Source organism: Ascaphus truei, chromosome 4 (assembly GCF_040206685.1).
Source record: "Ascaphus truei isolate aAscTru1 chromosome 4, aAscTru1.hap1, whole genome shotgun sequence".
Taxonomy (NCBI): Eukaryota; Metazoa; Chordata; class Amphibia; order Anura; family Ascaphidae; genus Ascaphus; species Ascaphus truei.
Genome location: NC_134486.1, coordinates 370171533 through 370186235, shown reverse-complemented (window position 1 = coordinate 370186235; position 14703 = coordinate 370171533). Strand labels below are relative to the sequence as shown.

General features: G+C 39.8%; 1 protein-coding gene across 2 annotated transcripts in view; it reads left to right on the top strand.

The window, feature by feature from the left end:
* Positions 1 to 14703, top strand: part of NBAS (NBAS subunit of NRZ tethering complex) — a 682881-nt gene that overhangs the window by 231442 nt on the left and 436736 nt on the right. For both annotated transcript variants that reach the window (XM_075598387.1, XM_075598386.1), the window contains exon 30: positions 1461 to 1690. In XM_075598387.1, coding sequence (XP_075454502.1) covers positions 1461 to 1690 — 230 coding nt within the window. The remainder of the gene's footprint in view (positions 1 to 1460; positions 1691 to 14703) is intronic.

Sequence of the window (14703 nt, the reverse complement as noted above, 5' to 3'; positions counted from 1 at the left end):
GTGGCGCTTAGTGAATCTGTTCCACAGTCTTAGTACATTATAGATATACTGTATGGTAGAAATATATAGTAGATGGAGCTCAGTACGAAGACGTATTGCTCATATTTTTTTATTGTTGACATAGTCCAATACTGATTTTATTTAGTTATGAAGAGCATAATTGCACATGGTCTGATCAATAGTCTATTGTAGGAACTATAATTCATATGTGAAATGGAGGTTTACTGCAGGTGAATAAGTAATATGTTTATTGTGGGTCAACTGAACAAACCAGCCTAGTTCAGAGTGATGTTCCTTCCTTTTGATATAAACACTACTCGCTATTGATTAATATTTATGTATTTCTTCCTGTAGATGAGTAACGAGATACAACCAGGGAGACATAGATTGGGAAAATAAACAGGGCATTTATTTAGCCCATTGCATCAAAACAATACAGCTTTAAGGCAGCATACAGATGAACAAAATGGCCTATCCTTTGTAAGGGCTGATTCGCACTTCCCTGTCCATATTAGCAGGTCTGGGAGGTTAGACCTCTTACCGACCTCTGACCCCAAAGTCCAGAAAGGTAGCTGTAAGTAGGGGGCTCTTTATATCCATCTCCGGGTCTGGGTTGGTGTCCGTGAGACCCTCTGGCGGGATACAGGGACCGTGCTGTGTCCTGGAATAGAGCATCTGGTTCCTTGCGATCTCTCTTTGTCAGCACACACCTCCCATGTGCTATAGAGATCCTTGCAGTTTGTGCAGCACACTTTAAACCCGCCTGATGAGCCACTGGCTAATTGACTCTAGCTACAATTAAAATGGTAAGTGGAAAAAAACGGCGGTCACTGCTCCTCTGAAAAAACTCCAACCAGGCGCATAAAAACTAAAATACTTTAATTACATCAAAAAGAAAAAGAACATCCTCTGACGCGTTTCGTTCTATAGATAGAACTTTATCAAAGAGTGAGGATGAGGTGAGGCTAGCAGGTGAGCCTAGCAGTAGCTGGAATCGTGACTTACTCTGGGGCTCTGTCTAGATAGGGCTCCGTTGTACTTCTACCAGCCGTGCTACTAAAGCCCCCCATCCAGGTTTATGGGTTCATAATGGAGGTCTTTCTATGGAATTATTAGATGTCAATTTTGTTGCTGCGGTGTTCACACACTGTCCTCTCTATATATACCCACAATACCTGCATTGTTGTAGCATCAATCTTTTAGGGTTCAATCCCTGATTTTTTCGCTAGCTACAATTAACCAACTCCCTGCTGGACTCATCAGCTACAGACAGGCTTTGAGTGTGCAGCCTTTTTAAACCTGGGAAAGACCCTGTCACACTCCCTATAACTTTTTGGTTGCATTTCACAACATGCATTAATGTTGGGTAAAATAACCAAGTTGATAACTGTACTATATTTTGTTTTTAAAGCACCTATTAAATGAGTAATTTTTAAGCATGTTTCCCTTTTACCTGGCAGATATTTGCAGAAAGTTTGCTGTGCTCGAGTCGCCTAGAGAATATCCATTTGGCTGGACAAATGATGCACTGCAGTTTCCCGTCTATAGATCTCCCTGTCGGCATTACCTCAAAAGGAAAAGCCCAGTACAAGGTCGGCTACGAGAAAAGTGTGCAACTGGTATTGGCTGCCAGCAGAGAATACTTCAATTCATCAACTACCCTGACTGATGCCTGCATGGATTTGGCCAGGTACATTTATTATAAGTGTTGTGTACTGTATATTACATTGTCTGGTACTAAAGTGAGTTGGTATCCAAATGCTTCCCTATGGAACAAAGACTTGTCCGGTCTTGAGACTTTATGGTCTACACTGTAGACTCTACAGTATATTTACTAAGTGAATTCGCTGTAATGTGTCTTCTGTAGTGGAGAAATCGTATGGTATAGTAGTGCTTAGTAAATATGGCCCTACATGGAATTCCCTTTTGACAAGTGTGTGTGGAAATGTGTTGCTTCTCTGTACACAAATAAATCTAGTTTTATGAATGAAGTGTCGTGGTCATGGGGACATATTGGACGCTGCTCTCATTGCGGGCCTCCCTGGCATTCAGTATGGTTAAAGAAAAATATATATTTCCGTCTCTGGGTCACTGGTTTCAGAATTACATTGCCATGGTTAGCACTTCTGCTGCCAGAAGGTTGCAGGCCTCTCCGTCAGCAAAGGGGTTAAAATATACCACCACTATTTAAAATTAAGTTCCTCTGTGATTAGACTAAAAGCCAGCAATATCCCCCAAAATGAAGCTGTAACAGTACCTGATGGCGTATACTATTTTTTTTTTTTTTGCAGTTTTCGCCGTTCCTTTTTTGTGTGCGTGTTGTTTACCGGCATGAAAGATTACTGTGGCAGCCTCTGTTTATGTATAAATGGCAGCGGCCATTTTACATTTCCATTGTAATTTTTTATATTTATATGATATAATCTCATCAGTGTGACGGCCAAATTCAAATGGTTCACAAGGTTAAGGCAATAACAAATGTACTTGCTGCTTTTAGAAAATCAACGCGTACGTCTTGCATGAAAGAATAGAAGGAGGGATATGATTTGACATTACAACACCCAGTGCGTACAAATGTGCGTCCAACTCCAGTCCTCGAGCCACCGCCAGGTCAGGATTTACGGATATCCCTGCTTTAGCACGGGTGGTTCAATCAGTAGTTCAGTCTTCGGTATCTTCGACTGAGCCACCTGTGCTGAAGCAGGAATATCCTTAAAACCTGAACTGTTAGTGGCCGTTGAGGACTGGAGTTGACCACTAGTGCTAGAGACATGGCTTAGTCCTCTTTGAAAGTTGCTGCATTTTCTACCTGTTGTCCAATTTGAACTGTCTCCATTCTCCCTGCTTAAGAAACCGTAGTGAGCAACTGTATTTATATGGGGGTTAAATACCATATTTTTTGTGTCACAATTGGTTGTAAAAAAAAGTAAGAGTAGACCAGCACTCCTAAAAAGATTCTCTAAGGCTCGAAAATAATTTGCATGTTCTGTATGTCAGGTCACAAATCCCTCTGTTTCTCATGATACAGGCAAAAGCAAAGTGTTGCTCACATAATTGCTCACGAACAGCTCAATGCTATGTTTCAGGGCCCCCTGCCCCATTTGTCAGGCTTGTGACCAGGAAGGTATCATTGAGCTGTTTGTGAGCAATTATGTGAGCAACACTTTGTTTTTGCCTGTATCATGAGGATCTGCATTAAACCGAGGTATTCATGACCTGACGTACAGAGCATGTGAGGTTTTTCTTTCAAGCCTTACAGGATCTTTTTTTAGGCCGGTCTACTTGGACTTTTTAGTCTATTGCTGTGTACCATGCAGTGAGGCTACAGTACCAGAGTACAGTACCTAAGGACTGCTATCCAGAAGAAGTATGAAGAAGGAGTGGGTGAGTGCAAGTCCTAATAATTCATTTCACAATGGCAGTGTAGTTGCTTAATACATTATTTGCAGGGCACACAAGTCCTTGGCTACAGAATATGTTTGCACAATTTCAATTATTGTGTGTACATAGAATATGCTAACGTTCCCCCCCATCTTAAAGCGGAGAGATAAACCAACATAAAGGATTATGTAAAACTTTTACCAACATAAATGGCTTTCTGCTTCTTAATTCAAAATATGCTCATCATGAGGCATAGTCTATTCTGTGGAGACATTTAAAAACCCACCAAAACAACAATATGTATATGGGGACTTAAAAGCAGTCTCTCCTTGAATTATTCTTTGGACTTTTTAAGAGAGTTTTCAGACAAAATCTCTAATTAAATAACCTACAGTAGGTGGATGCATCTGAACTGTTCAGAGCCGACTCGTCTTTCTTTATACTCTGTAGATGCATTCATTCGTTTTAATGGAATATTTACCAGAGCTCAGCTGAGTACGGAAATAATACATGTTCAGAATGGAAATGGAAAAAGTTATATTGTATAGGCTAAATTTTAGTAAGCCGAGTTTAGTTATTTATATAATTTGACAATCAATTATTAAGTTTACTCTGATGAGGGGCGCTGAGTAAAAAGAAAAAAATATCCAGCTTTTTCCTGTTTGTTCCCACCAATGGAATTATGATCCGGTTGTAAAAATATTGTAATTATTTTTCCTCAACGAAAACATAGTAGATTAAATAAATAGATATTTCAGTTTACAGTAATTTTTGGGGGATATTTATCTATATCTGTGTTTATCAGTGGGGAAAAATGTACACATTTGAATTGCATATTTCTCGGTGCACTTTTGTTTGAATATTTTTTTTTGTCTTGCCTTTCTCTCATCTGCGATTGGGATGCTTCAGGAAGTGAAATTTAATAGGAAATGGCTGTTTTTTTATTGGTTTTAAACCAGAAGTTTGACATGATTGATCTGTGTGTTTTCTGGTCCTGTGAAAACCAAAAACTGGCATTTCAAAAGTGTACAACTCCTCTTTTTTTCTTCCATCTCCTTTAAGGGGTTCGTGCTATTGTTACAGGTGATGTGAATGCTCGCTGCCACTAAACTAGCAAAGCATTTGAAATCTTGTGTTAAAAAAAAACAAAATCAGTTCTGCAGCATTAGATCAGGGGTGCACTAACTTTGCAGTCTGCCCCCCCCCCTGCACATGTGACATCGTGTTACCATGGCAACGCATCGCCAGAAGCCGCCGGAGACCAGTCAAGGAAATGTACAGAGGCCTCACACGCGCTACCCGGCATTTAATTTAAATGCTTTGAGGAAAAGTGCAGGGCCTCTGTAAGCGCCGCACCCAGCCCACCCCCCTAGTTTGCGCAGCACTGTATTAGATAACAGTGACTGTTTTTTGTTAGTTTTTATTCAACTCAATGCCATTTGTAATGAGTTTTAAAGCTGCAGTTCAGTCAATATCCTGCATGTGTGTTTTTTTTTTAATAAATCAGTTCTGTAGTAAGAAAAAATACTTTTAGCATTTTCTGTTTTAAAAAAACAACTTTGAAAGACCAATTTTCTTGTATTCTATTTTAACAAGCATGCTTGTTCCTATAGCAACGATTTACATTCCCCATATTTAAAGATGTCGCCAAACTTTGCAGATCAATAGACGGAGAATGAATTGACCTGCAGCTGTGCAGTTCTTTAGGTAATTAGAGATTGCCCACATGAAACTGTTGAAGTAAAAAAAATAATAATAAAAAAAAAAAGACTGAACTGCAGCGTTAATATACTTGGCATCCTTTGATTTCTATAGCAGGTTTTAGCCCCTCCCCAGCAGTGCAAGATCTTTGTATCACTTTCCCGTTTATGATAATTTGTTGGAAATGTTCTCAGCCGTTTGAGCTGCAAACTGTAACAATAGATAATGTTACCTTAGTAATATAAGGATACATTGTAGCTGCTGAGTTACACTGACTGAAGCAGCCATTATGTTAGGCACACAATCAGGATTTTTACAGATTTATAACAGGAGCACAAAACAATTGCCAGCTTAGATAAGAATGTAGAATTATATATTGTCACGTGCTTTACATGTAAATCATTATTTATTTTTTTAATTTGTAAAATTGTATTGCTGCTTTAATCAACCTACAGTGTATTAGAATCTGCAATTAAGCTCTCAGGGCTGAACTTCAATTGGTGCAGCATGTGTAAGGATTGTGGCCCCGCACCCGTAAGGAACCCCCTGGGTGCTGCAGAGGATGAGGCAGCAAAAGTGTTTTTACTCAGCTCTGCCGGTGGAGGGACAAAAATGTTTAAACTTTAGAAAGGCAGATTTTAATAAACTGAGGATTAATCTACAAGGAATAAATTGGGATGATGTTTTTGAAGGGGAAAAACGTGGAAGATATATGGGTATTCTTTAAAACATTGTTAGAAAAGCATACTTATCACTGTATACCCTTTGGGTAATATAAAAGAAACAAGTCTAAACCAATGTGGCTAAATAAACAGGTAAGGGAGGAAATGGAAAAGAAGAGGCAGGCGTTTAGATTCTTGTAGTCAGAAGAGACGGAGGCATCATAACAGAATTATAATCAATGTAGCAAAAGGGCAATTTGCAAAAATGGACAATGAAAAAAGGATTGCAATAGAAAGTAAGATCAACTCTAACAAGTTCTTTACGTACCTTAATAACAAAAAAAAATAGAAAAGAAAATATAGGACTCTTTCAGTGTGAGATGGGGAAGCAAATTATTGGAGATCAGGAAAAAGCAGCGGTATTAAACAAATTATTTGCCTCTGCAGGGTAGAATCAATTGCAATAGTAGTGCCGCAGGAGGAAGCCACAAGAGCTATATTAAAGAACAATTGGGTAACTGAGGAAGAAGTTCAAAGGCGGCTTGATAAAATTAAAGTAAATAAGGCACCTGTCCCGATGGCATACATCCAATAGTTCTTAAAGAGTTAAGTTCAGTAATAGTCAAACCATTACATTTAATATTCAAGGACTCCATTTCCACAGTCTCCGTACAACAACATTGGCGTAAAGCAGACTTGGTGCCTATATTTAAAAAGGGAGCTAGATCACAACCAGGGACTTACAGACCTGTAAACCTGACATCAATAATGGGAAAGCTTCTTGAAGGTTTAGTACGGGATAATATTCAGGAAAACCTAATGGAAAACAAAATTATTCGTAATAGTTGGCATGGAGTTATGTAGGATAGGTCATGCCAAACTAACCTTATTTGTTTCTTTCAGGCTGTAAGTAGGAATTTGACCAGGGTAATGCAGCTTATGTGGTCTACTTAGATTTTGCAAATGCTTTTGATACGGTTCCACACAAGAAATTAGTGTACAAAATAAAGCAAATTGGACTCTTTGCACCTGGATTGAAAGCTGGTTGATGGCTAGACAACAGAGAGTTGTAATAAATGGAACTTTTTCAGGTTGGGCTAAAGTTGTGAGTGGTGTACCTCAAAAATCAGTCCTGGGACCCTTGCTTTTTAACTTGTTTATTAATGACCTTGAGGTTGGCATAGAGAGCAAAGTCTCCATCTTTGTTGATGATACTGAATTGTGTAAGGTAGTAAAATCAGGGCAGGATGTAATTTCTCTCCAGAAGTACATGGATAGACTGGAAACTTGGCAGGTAAATGGTTGATGAGGTTTAATACAGATAAATGTAAGGTTATGCAGTTGAGATACAAGAATAAACCGGCAACTTACAAATTAAATAGGGATAAATTAGGAGAATCATTGATGGAGAAGGATTTAGGAGTGTGTGCAGACTACATGGGAGATATTCTAACTATATGCAAATATATTCGGGGACAGTACAAGGAGCTTTCAATCCCAAGGACAGTACAACCGAGACGGGTCCATCCCCTAAAGTTGGTGGAAAGTAGATTTCACCAGCAACAAAGGAAAGGGTTCTTGACTGTAAGGGCAGTTAAAATGGGGAATTCATTACCCATGGAGACTGTGATGGCAGATGCAATAGATATTTTCAAAAAAAGTTTGGGCATCTTTTTAGAAAGGAAAGGTATACAGGGATATACCAAATAGGTAAACATGGGAAGGATGTTGATCCAGGGAGTAATCCGATTGCCAATATTTGGAGTCAGGAAGGAATTTATTTTTCCCCTTATGAGATATCATTAGATGTTTCACTGGGGTTTTTTGTTTGCCTTCCTCTGGATGAATAAACTGTAAATAGAAATATAAGAAAGTATCTTGTAATCTAAATTTAGTATAGGTTGAACTTGATGGACCTATGTCTTTTTTCAACCTCATCTACTATGTAACTGTTGCTGGTGAACAGCTTTCAATACCTTAAAAGGGATAAGCACTTTAAACTCCATTCATTTCAGCTTCGGGGATCCCTTACTTCCAGAGATACTAATCTCCGAAGTAGGTGCCGCTAGCTGCTCTGGCTGAGCAAGCGAGGCTTTAAAGTTTAAAGCTCCCACGTCACATGGGCCAGTAGGAAGCTGCACTGATGACGCCACAGCTTCCTATTGGCCCGCATGGTGCGAGAATTTGAACAGAGACCATTATGTGATCCCCGGCAGCTGAAAAGAGCGGTTACCAGCACCTACTTCAATCATATATATATATATATAAAATTAATTTGGATTGCCATTTTAAGGTTGTTTACACAGATATTTTTATTTATTTTATTAATCGGCTTCCTTAAAGTATCACATTACCTTTTAAATGAACAGTGTACTTAGTTACATCTTGTTTAAAATGATTTTCTCTCTGAATCCTTTGAATTGAAACACATCAGCTACTTGTCTGTAGCTTTTTTTTTGACCGATTGCTGCACGATTACTCTACAAACAATGGACAAAAGAAAACAAATCACCTCTTGTTTTGACAAACAATTTTAAGACTAAGATTGTAAAAATGCTTCAAATCTTTCCCTTCCCCCAAACCTCCCACCCAATAATAATATTAATAATAATATTAGCATGTTTTTGACTAGCGCTACTAGTTTTACGTAGCGCTTTACAGAGACATTTTGCAGGCACAGGTCCCTGCCCCGTGGAGCTTACAATCTATGTTTTTGGTGCCTGAAGCACAGGGAGATAAAGTGACTTGCCCAAGGTCACAAGGAGCCGACACCGGTAATTGAACCAGGCTCCCCTGCTTCAAACTCAGTGTCAGTCAGTGTCTTTACTCACTGAGCCGCTCCTTCTCCTCATGGAAAACGTGGGTTTTTTTTTTTTCAATCTTTAAATGTTAACTTTTTTTTTTTAAATATATAGTAATTATATATGTGTGTCGGCTACATTTAACGCATTACACATGCCACTCTCCTTAATTCAATTTAGTCTTAGAAGGAACTGTCCCTTTCATTCACTTGGACGCATCTCATTCTATAACACATTATAGAGTTTATTTCCATTGTAATTCTTCGTACAGATATTCAGCCAAAACACCGGCGTGAATCGCAGCAGCAGCAGCAGCAGCGGCATCATTTTTGCCTTTTTTATTTTCCCCAAAGGGCAGTCGATGCCTGTGTGCATTTGTCGTTTTCCTAACTGTTGGGGTTACGTTAGAATCGGGGTTTAGACATACTGGTGCACATGTAAATGAGATGCACTGTTAGACTAGTTTTTTAGGGGGTACGAAATAGTTGACACCAACATTGTAGTGAATACACATGTATGAATATTGCTGCTTTGTTGACGTTCCGTCAATTATCCATTTATGTCATTGATGAAATCTGCATTTGATTAATGGCAAGAGTTAAAAAGAAAATGAGGGTGAGAGGGAAACAAATGAAAACAGCTTTATAATTTATGTAGTTTTGAATTGGGTTTCATTAACACATTGCGACATACTTCTAAACATATAGGGCCTCATGCAGAGAGCATCGTTATTTCGAAATTCGCCATTTTTTGTACAATTTCGCGCAGAAACCGGCAGAAAATGGCGAGTTACGAAAAATGCGCCATTTTGTTTTTTCTATTGCTAAAACTCGCCTCGCGGCTGGCGAGAACCTCCATCTCGCCATTTTTAAAACTCTCCGAATGCAGAGAGGTGCGAACGGCATGTAGCGGCTGTTCGCGCCAAGAAAATGGCGCGATTCTCGCATTTTTGCCGCGCCAGGAAAAGATGGCAAGATGGCGCTCGCCGCCTATAGTAAAGGGGAAAAAAAAGGCGCGAATTTGTTTTTACACGTTTCTGAAGCGCGCATCTCGCCAATTTAAACTCGCCACACGCATCTATGTTAAACATAGCAGAATTCGCACTTTTCTGCATATGGAGAATAAAACTCTCCAAAAAAGCTACTTTTTATGAAATTCGCCAATTTTAAAATTCTATGCTCTCTGCATGAGGCCCATAATGTAACAAAAAACACACAGTAAATACCGCATCCAAGCCTAAATAAATGAAACCCAATTAGCAGTTCTCCAGGGATAAGGGTAATATAGAGACATCAAAAAAGATTCCCAAAAGGAGCACACGGGTATACCGACACAAATGAAAAATGTATTAGTAGAACAATAAAAACAGGGGAGAATGTGTTTAAAAGGAGGGGGGCTTCCTACACAATTCCCAGGAGGGACATGCATCCTGGACTTTATATTATCTACTACAGCGGTGCGCAAACTGTGGGGCGCGCGAGACTGCCGGTGGGGGGGCGCGGGGTTTACAGAGGCCCCGCGCGCTTCCCGAAGGCACTTAAATTAAGTGCCCGGGGAGCTGCAGGGCCTCTGTAAACCATACTTACCCGTGACTCCGGCGGCTTCCTTCTTGCGTCGCCCTTTTGACGCCGCGAGGTCATCCGGAGGCCGGGTCAATGGTGGTTAGGGGGGGCGCGGAAGAGAGGGGACCGCCGGCAGGGGGGCGCAGGGAAAAAAGTTTGCGCCCCCCTGATCTACTACATATGGACTTTGTTGTGGCTGTAACAGGTCACGTTGTACCGTATCTTACTGCATTTTCTACTATGGATACATTATTCAACAGTGTCTCATTATAGATCTCTGGGAAACATTTTCTACCTGTTGGCAATCTTGCTACTTTGTGTCCTAGTGCACATTTACTCTGTTGTGAATGTTTGTAGTTCTCATTATACTACATTTGCATGCAAGACCATTCTCCTTTTATGGTGACTATGTATCTATATAGTGCTAACTTATTGTCTTTGGCATTTGTTTATACCATATGTCATTTCTGTCCCTTATATCGACCTTACTATTTTTGTGGACTATCTATTCTTAAGTTCACCATCTGTATATAGTCTACATTTAGGATTTTGTGATCACACCATGCCAATTGCCAGATGTGGATGCTAGCTCAGTCTTGATGTCTTGCTTTGTCCATGAGTCGAGCATTTCCATGTCCCTCCTGGAAGTCCCCCTCCCTTTAAACACTTTCTCCCCTGTTTTTATTGTTCTACCAATACATTTCTCATTTGTTTCGGTATACCCGTGTGCTCCCTTTGGGAATCTTTTTTCTTGTCTCTATATAATGTAACAACTTCATACAAAATGTTAAGGAAACTTGCGTAGAATGCAAGAACATTAATCATAACACTCTTGTACCAACATATGTTGCTAATTATTTCAGTTAAAGCAGCAAAAATATAGCACGGTGCAATTTAATTTTTAATTTTTTTATCAGAGGATTGGAGCAGGGGGTCTCCAGGCTTAACTGTGTTATTTTCAGCTCCGTGACGCCCTGCTTCCAGAGACACCTCCATTGGGTGTTATTCATGTTTAAATGTCCCAAGTAATGCCAGCCAATAGGAAGTCACAAGGGATGACTTCACGGCTTCTTATTGGCGAGCATGACGTGGGACATTTAAACGATACCATTATGTTAGGCACCCAGTCTCCTGGCTGCAGAGATACCGGCACCCCCTACTAAATATCCCTGCAAGCAGGAGGTCCCCAGAGCTGAAATTAACACAGCTCTGGAGACCCTCTGCTTCAATCCTGTAATAACAAAATAAATATAGCAGCAAAATGTAGCACTGTTTTTTATTTGTATTTATTATTTTTTTAAGTACATGAATTAACACAGTGCACACTTTTATTTTGTTTTGAAAACACAATTCTTTAAACATAGCATCTAGAGTGGAAAGGTAAAGTTGAGTGTTGATGAATAGATGGAGTAAAATGATGTATTTATTCTTATCCCAATCTGTTTCCCACACATACTGGTGACGTCTCCTCAACTTTTTTTCTAATAGTTTGAAAATGTCAACATAATGGCTCTAAAATGACAGGCCCAACTATTATACTCAGGCCCAACAGCCAAGGTTATACATCAGGGTTTCCCCTCTCTCAGATTCCAGATTCAGAGCGGCACGAGACAGGGGTGCCCTTTATCCCCTCTCCTGTTTGCCCTATGTATTGAACCTCTGGCGGCACACATCCGAGACAACCCAGATATCTCAGGGTTAAACGTATATTCACAAACTCATAAGGCGGCCCTGTACGCAGTTGATATCTTATTTATAATTTCAAAGCCCCTCACTTCCCTCCCAAACCTATTTGACCTACTTGACAGATTTTCCAAAGTCTCTGGATTCAAAATCAACCAATCCAAATCAGAAGCTCTAAACATTAATCTCCCTAGTCACACCGAGAAATTGTTAAAGCTCAACTTCCAGTTTAATTGGCAAAAGAAATCCATAAAATACCTAGGTATTCAAATTACAAAAAACGCTAAAAATATCTATTCCGCAAATTATCCCAACCTAATTCGTTCCTTAAAAAAAGACCTCTCCAGATGGGCCTCCAAGCAAATTTCATGGATAGGTAGGATACATAGCATCAAAATGAACCTACTACCCCGTATCCTATACCTCTTCCAAACCCTGCCAGTGCCACTCAGACTGAAGGATATACTCTCACTTCAGTCTGAAATATCCAAATTCATCTGGAAGGGGAAAAAACCGAGAGTCAATAAAATAAATATGAAAAGATCTGTGTTAGCGGGAGGCTTGGCGGTACCCTGCCTGTTATCGTATTATAAAGCGGCTCAATTAAGTCATATTATACATTGGCACTCCGACCCTAAATTGAAAAGATGGGTGGAGTTGGAAGGTGCTGCTAGTTCCCCATTGGACCTTAGCAGTTTAATTTGGCTACCTAAAAACTCAAGAAAACACATAGGTCTGCCGCTCACCTCAATGACTAACTCGTTGTCGATCTGGGAAGCTTCCAAAATTAAGAACTCTCTTACATCAGTTAATTCCCTAATGTCCCCCATATGGAATAATCCGAGGTTCGCACCTGGTCTAATAGGCAGTAATTGTTCAGTATGGAGATCAAAAGGATACAATAGGATCAAGGACCTAGAGGGTTTTGATCTTAAAATTAAAACATTCGAACACATCAGATCAGAACAAAATATCCCCCACTCAGAATTCTTTAAATATCTCCAGATAAGAGCATTCTACAACAAATTGGCCCCATACCCCCCCCTGACTAAATTCGAAAAGCTCTGTCGGGCAGAAACCGACACTAAGGGACTTATATCAACGATATATAAAGAAGTAGTCGATCTCTCAGCATCACACCAACACACCCCTGCTTTTAGAAACCAATGGGAGACGGACCTAGGAGAGATTCTAGAGGACGATTGGAACACCATATTTTTAGCCACAGCCAAAAGCTCTATTTGCACCACACTAAAGGAGAACGCATATAAAGTACTCATGAGGTGGTACCTCACCCCACTCAAATTATCTAAGTTCGTGCCAGGTTCCTCCCCCCTATGCCCCAAACAGTGCGGAGGAACGGCCGACTTGTTACATATGCTGTGGTCTTGCCCACGAATAGCCCAAATATGGGACAAGATTAGAAATTGGATACAGAGGATTTTTGACCTCACTATTCCCCCAGATCCTTGGCTGTTCCTCCTGAACAGACCTCTAAAAGATCTAACAAAATCCCAAAATAAATTAATTTCTCATTTTGCAATTGCAACGAGGTGTGAGATCGCAGCACTATGGAAACGCCCCGACATACCAAACATCCCAAAGATTCGAAATCGATTATGGTTTATCTGCCAGATGGAAAAGTTAACGAGTCTGGTTAACGACACTGGTGACAATTATCTAAACGTCTGGCTGCCTTGGTTAGCACAGACAGACATCCCCGGGGTTGAGCGTAACACAATTTGGCATTGATAATGGTAGATGCGTTCTCCTGTAGGAGTGAGCGATTTCAAAGATCCCGCTCTATCTTATATACTCCAACACTCAGGCACCAGCTTACTCATTCTACGACTGACAACTGGAGTATCTCTCGTGACCCGGCGATACCAACATCTAGTAATCAATTACCTCCTTTCCCTATCCCCCCTGCCATTTCCTAACCCTCCTCCCCCTTCCCCACCTCCCCCCCCCCTTTTTTTTTTTTTCCCCTCTTTTCCCCCCTCAACCCCGGTTCAACCCCATTTTCCACGGCTCAGTAGGGCGCGAAAAGTCGTGGAACCCCCACTTTATATACAGCACAATGTTTCAAAGATTGTATTTATTTTATTACGATGCACAAAGTAACTATGTAATGTATGTTTTATTATATTTCTTACGCAAAAAAATATTTCAATAAAATACAAGTTATAAAAAAAAAAAATGACAGAATCCAATATATATGTATTTTTAATTGATTGGGTTCTGTATGACTTCAGTTGACCTGCATAGCAAGTTGTGTATTGTTTTATAGATATACTAAGTCTGTATTACAGTGATTAGGATATAATCTGCAGAGATGCAGTTCCCTCTTACTTTCCCCAGTCTCTTCTGGTTGGAGAATTCCTAATGTCTGTCTAATGCCTTTCATATTGCTTGTGGGCACGTACGTTTTATAAAATATATATATATATGTGCTCATATTGTATAATGTATTAATGTTCGTACTTTCAATAACGCACAGCTGCCGTCTTCATTTCACTCAATAAAAACTTGTGAGAATCACAATAAAAACACGTTAAAACTATTTTTTCATCTGTCTGTCACCTTTGTGTTTTAGCATCAACACAAAAACTTCATATAATGAATTTATTAGGTATGGGCTGAATATGAACTCGGGAAAACGGATTTTCTTCTCCATTTCTACATTTAAATTGAAATGATTTGTTGTTTAGATGTTGTTCTTTTTTTTTTTTTTTGCTTTGTTCTGGCACCTTTTTCTCTACAAAACCTTCTGTGTGTCCTGTGTGTGTCCTGTGTGTGTCCTGTGTGTGTCCTGTGTGTGTCCTGTGTGTGTCCTGTGTGTGTCCTGTGTGTGTCCTGTGTGTGTCCTGTGCACACTCGGGCATATATAGATCTTCTTTACAAGTTAAAGGA